At 43.3% G+C, this 5,779-nt stretch overlaps 1 protein-coding gene across 1 annotated transcript; it reads left to right on the top strand.

Moving 5' to 3' along the window:
- Positions 1-1,575: 1,575 nt before the first annotated feature.
- Positions 1,576-4,141, top strand: LOC117879167. The gene is made up of 4 exons (XM_034774160.1): positions 1,576-1,851; positions 1,984-2,251; positions 3,569-3,634; positions 4,137-4,141. The coding sequence occupies exons 1-4, from the start codon at positions 1,576-1,578 to the stop codon at positions 4,139-4,141; spliced, it is 615 nt and encodes a 204-aa protein (XP_034630051.1).
- Positions 4,142-5,779: the final 1,638 nt, after the last annotated feature.

Genomic DNA, 5,779 nt, shown 5'->3' with positions numbered 1-5,779 from the left:
TTACATCTTCCTTTTAAGTATCCAGTGTAAGCCTTTAGAGACAAGGTACTGGAATAGATGGACCACAGGTCTCGTCAGGAAATTCCTCTGTTTCTTAGTTTGCTTAGTTTCCTGTATTTCCTTAGCTTGTGGGCAGTGTATGACTTGATGTGCAGTTTCTTGCACCCCATACTAGTATTTGTTGGAATTCCAACTTTAAATCATTAATATTTTTTGTATTTAACTACAAAAGAATCTTAGTAGTAAAGCTGCCAAGTAACTCAGTTCCCTAAGTTATTTATGCATGCTCTTTTTATTCAGTAATGTATATAAATGAAAAAAAATATTTTCCCATTAATTTGGAGATAAACTATTTTTAAAAACTGGGAGACAAATCTTAAAAATGGTGATTATAGTTTGAGTCTTCTCAAAGTCACTTAATTTGTGGATAATCTTTCTTTCAAACTTCATTTTAGTTGTGATTTTGTGACACATTGTTTCTGGTAACACAGCTAGTTGATCCTCTTTATTGCCATGAAAATCTGCTAAAAATTTTAAACAAAGCACTGCCTTTACTAGTTAGCTGGAAAAAGAAAAATCCACCTTCCTTTTTTAAGTAATTTCTTATATTATTTCTACTCTTAAATTTTGCTTATTATATAAGAGTCAGAAATATCTGGAAAGGGGAGAGTGAATCTGTCACTGTGCTGTGTATGTGTGTCTTTGCAAAAGTGTGGTGTATTTTTGTTGCTGTGCTGTGTCTCTATGGTATGTCTGTGTGTGCAAATACTATAGTAGTATAAGGGCCCTACCAATAAATCAAACCCTAACCCCGCCCCTTGACCCCTTAAGCCCCGCCCCTTGGTCCCTTGGGGCGAACCGCCCAGAAGAGGGTCGTGTGACCCCTCTAAGAACTCCCCCGACCACCCTCTACCAATCAGGAGGGGTTTCGTGCCGACAGGACCGCCCTGAGAGGCGATTTTGACCAATCAGGGTGACTTCCAGGTTGGGGTGACCCCTCCGGAAGTGAGTCGTGTGACCCCACTAAGAACTCCTCCCAAGGCCCTCCGCCAATCAGAGTGCAGCACCATTACCCCATAAGTCCCAGCGCCAGACAGAGGAGGTGGCCATCTCTTACCAAGGACACGTGTTTTTGAAATCGCGGAAAGGCTGCTGAGAGGAAACATGGACTCCTTCACCACCCCCGTGAGAACTTCTGACTTTGTTTTAGCCCTGAGGGTCTTTGACCATCCGCAGAGAAAACGCTACATCAGCGACAGTTCTGAGGAGGAGGGAGCGACTGAGGGGAGCCCTTTGGCACAGCCGTTGCTGGATACGCAGTAATCCAACTCGAAAACCCTTGTGAGGCAGCCCGATGAGCGTGGCGATCTCTCTTTGTCCACCCCCTCAGAGGGGGAAGGCAATTGCAGCTCGGGGGAGTCACCGGCGGACAAGGCGAACGGAAAAGACGGCGCTCAGGTAAATGAATGCTTAAGAAGCGATGGTCGAGGAAGGGTTGGTAACTCTGAGAATGATGTCTATGAGGAGTTTAGGAGGCTTGGCATAGAAATTGTGGAAAGGCTGCTGAGAGGAAACATGGACTCCTTCACCACCCCCGTGAGAACTTCGGACTTTGTTTTAGCCCCGAGGGTCTTTGACCATCCGCGGAGAAAACGCTACATCAGCGGCAGTTCCAAGGAGGACCCTCTGACCCAACCGTTGCTGGATACGCCGAAACCCGACTCCGAAACCCTTGTGAGACACCCCGATGAGCGTGGCGGTCTCTCTTTGTCCACCCCCTCAGAGGTGGAAGGCGATTGCGGCTCGGGGGAGTCACCGGCAGACAAGGCGAACGGAAAAGACGGCGCTCAGGTAAATGAATGATTAAGAAGCGGCGGTCGAGGAGGGGTGGGTAATGGGGTAGGAACCGGGGGTTGCGTAAATTAAAAAACAAGCAGTGAGGGGTGCTTACACGTGTTTTCTTTTCTGAAAATTTCTCAACAGCTCGACGATGCCTTTCTAGAGGACCCGGACAGCGATGCATCAAGCAGCGAAGATGAACTGGCCCCACCATGTTTTTGCTCAACGCCAATACAAGTTGTTGAAGAGGACTCTGAGGATGATGGCTATGAGGAGTTTAGGAGGCGGCTTGGCATAGAACTAACTGAGCCAGTGCCACGTCGTGAGCGTAAAAAAGTCATGCGGACTATTGTACGCATTGCTGTTTATGCTATCCTTAAACACTGCCTTAGGGAAAAGCTTTTTGAAGATTGTGAGAGCTGTGTCATAGATGCACCAGGCCAAAGGCACCATGACAGTGTGACTTGGGCTTCAGTGGATATAAACTGCAAGCTCCGGGGCCTGTGTGCTGAGCTGTGTTTGGAAAGCTTATTAAACACTGTTGTTGCCATAGGTTATGGTATGCAATGTCTGTGCCTAACCCAAGAACATTTAGCGCAAGGGGTGACCTTGATAAATGCTGTGCAATTCAGTGCAGACCCTGACCGTGTTCTAAAGAAAATGACCAAAGCGGAAGATGCCTGCTTAGAGCGTTATATTGACCGTCTAGTCCGCACAAAGAGTTACAGAACCCTGCTTAAAAAAAAACCTATTTGTAAGAAATCTAAAAGAATTAAGTTAGAGAATGGTGAGGGGACAAACATGCGATATAAAACTTGGTAGCTGTAAATTTTTAAAAAAGGGGGGGTTTGTGTCTATCTGTGTTTTGTTAGAAGGCCTTTGGCCCTTAAGTGAGCTAAAAAGTTTTAATGAAGCAGTTGGTTTGTTTTCAAGGAGCTGTATGTTTTTTAAAATAATTGTTTGTGAGAATTATCTCTTGTGGGGGGTTTTTTGTGTGTGTATAGCAAAAAGCTGAAATGTCTGTTGTGGGAGGGGGAAAAATCCTAAAAATGTGCTTACAATAAAACAAATCTAGTTCAGACAATAGAGTTAATATGGAGATATACCTATCTCATAGAACTGCCTTTACTAGCAGGGCCAAATATTGATTTTGTCCCAGACCCCTAAGTGGCCCTCTCAAAGATTGAACTCACAACCCAGGGCTTAGCAGGCCAATGCTTAAACCACTGAGCTATCCTTAGTCCATTGAACTGAATGGGGTGTTAACCACACACACTCAGACAAAATGCTTTCACTACCCCAGATCACAAAAGGGAATGCTATGGGAGGGGTGATTAAATTAACCTGTTTGAAACAATGGGCTAAGAGGGTATACAAACCTCAGGTATGCTACAGTTTGTCCTTTTCAACAGAAAACTTTCTTGGATAGTTGCTGGACTGCAAAAAGAGCTAAGTCTTGCTGTCTTTAACTCTGAAACTATATATTATATAATGCCACTCTTTGCCCATGCTGTTTTAGTAAATAATGGTGCCTATGTTTATTGCAGTGTGATCTGTTTAGCCTGGAACCAGTAACTTTAAACTGCATTTTACCACCAGGCCAAGGTAAAAACCATTTTAACTATAGTTGTGCTTAATACTGTTGAATTAAAAAAAAAGTATTACACAGGCTGTATAGGGATTTGGTGGTAATACTAACTAACATTTTTGCTTGTTCTTGAACCTGAAGGCCTAAGCACACATGAGGGGGAACAGAACAAGCGTGTGCCTGCAACACTTTATCGCATAGTGAAAGGTAACTTTATTTTTTATTTTCTTTTTTGCAACAAACTTTTAAATGCATGTGGGTTTTTGAAAAGTATATGGCTGCAAACTTGGTTTGGTGTGTTTTATAAAGCTGCTGGTGTGTGTGTGGGTGTGTGTGTGTATGTGTGTCTGTGGGGGGGGGCAAGGCATAGTTTTTTTTTTTTTAAGTACTTTGTTTGTTTTAAACTAACGTTTTTTGTTTTTTTTACTGTGCATAATGTGATGGGTTTTTAAAATGGGGTTTGAGGCACTTGGGGTAGAGGTGAATGCTACTAACTAAACAAAGGCACATGGCTGGGGTCAGAACAACCATGTGGCTTTTAAATGCATGTGGGGTTTTTGAAAAGTATTTGGTTGCAAACTGTGGGTTTTAAACTGGTGGTATGTGTGTTTTAAACTAACAAGGGTTTCTGTGCAAAATGGATTTTAAAAGCAGTTTTGGTTTTTATTCTGCAAAATGAGATGTATTTAAAAACCTGTTTGTTGTACAGCCTGAATTGGATTATTTTGTTGTAAAGCTATGACTTTTTAAATAGAAAAACACCCTAATGAAGTGTGTGTGTGATATGTATGTTTACAAGATGGTTTCATGTGTTTTATAATAATGCCGTTGTTCTTTGCTCCACAGTACAGTCAAAATATGAGAGATCCTTAGACCAGAGGGAAAACAAGCTGAAAAGAAAAAGGAAAGAGACCGCTGAAAAGGAAAATTCACCAGCATCAGTGACTAATGGATGGATGAAGCCCAGTAAATATATTTTGCTTATTGGTTTGGTTGTTCTATGAGGTTTTGTATTTTAAGTAAATACATAGGTGTGGGTGAGAGAGGTGGTAAAGTTCAGTTTTTCTAAAATGTTGTTGTTTTTTTCCCCTCATAGGCCTGGGCAACTTTTCTGACAATGCTGTAGTCGGAGATACAAGACATCTCCTCCAGAACTGCCAACGAACCAGGAATCTGCTTTGAGACCTTTAATAACGCAAAACAGCACAAGAGCGCAGCTGAAGCATCCGGGCGGTCCAAACCTCATATACGTCAAACCCAAGGACAAAACAAAAGACTCTGGTAAAAAACAACCATGCCACCACAACTCCAGTTCCTCGGTGGTCATCACCACACCAAGCCCTGAGGAAACTGTGAGCGAAAACACCCACATTCACAAACCCGGAGCATGCGCTCTAGGGGTTGTGAATAAAAAACCAAGAACTGACAAACCGTTCTCCCAAAACCATAAGCTCGTCACAGCTCCCCCATATTCTAGTAGTTGGGAAGGGGTTGAGGCTTCCCTCAGAAAAGTGGTGGAGGATGTATCCTCGGGTAGTCTAAAAGAACGGGATTCTAGAAAGAAATGGGAAAAATATGATGCTTGGTTCAGAGCCATGCTGAAAAACATAAGGGCTGGAAAGTGTGGCTCTGAGCAGGCATGACTAGTCGTGAAAAGGGGCCTGGATAAAAGGGGCACCCTCCAGGGTACACATCAGTTCATGTGTAAACAAAAGGGGGGACAGCGCTTGGGGGATAAACAGATGGCGGCCAAAAAGTTCCAGGCCCGGGTTGTTGTAAAAATTTTAAAAATGGCTAAAGAGGTAATGAGGAAAAAAACAAAGAGATGCCCCCTACTGGAGGCTATCGAACTGGCTTGTCTGAAAATGGGGAGGCAGAATCAGACTCTGGTTTAGCAAATTCCCCAGAGGCCTCTCTAGACGGGTTCCGTTCTACTCCCAATGACCCTCATGGAGGTGCCTCAGAGTCTGACTTTCAAATAGCATCTGATGTAGAAGATGCCGCTAATGATCCCGTAGATGAACCCCCAAGTAACCCCGAAAATACCGAAGTGTATATGGAGAGAGTGAGAAGTTGGCAATGTGAAGTATCCAGATTTGGGGGGGTCAGTGTATTGTGAGGAATTTCGTTTTGTCCATCTTGAGCAAATAAATTCAGCTCAGTAGGTTGTTGAAGCCATACAGCGGGGAATACAGTTAGTGCTCAATGACATTAATGGTAGGGTAGGCCCTGATGATTATGTTCAGTTACGTTTAGAGAGCCGTAATTTAACTAACTCTTTGTTTTCGGTCAAAAGAACTAGGGATGAGCTGTCTGCTGAGGATTTCTTAAATCAGACCTCAAAACTGCTAC

Source organism: Trachemys scripta, chromosome 6 (assembly GCF_013100865.1).
Source record: "Trachemys scripta elegans isolate TJP31775 chromosome 6, CAS_Tse_1.0, whole genome shotgun sequence".
NCBI classification, from domain to species: domain Eukaryota; kingdom Metazoa; phylum Chordata; order Testudines; family Emydidae; genus Trachemys; species Trachemys scripta.
This window is presented reverse-complemented; position numbering and strand designations above follow the sequence as displayed.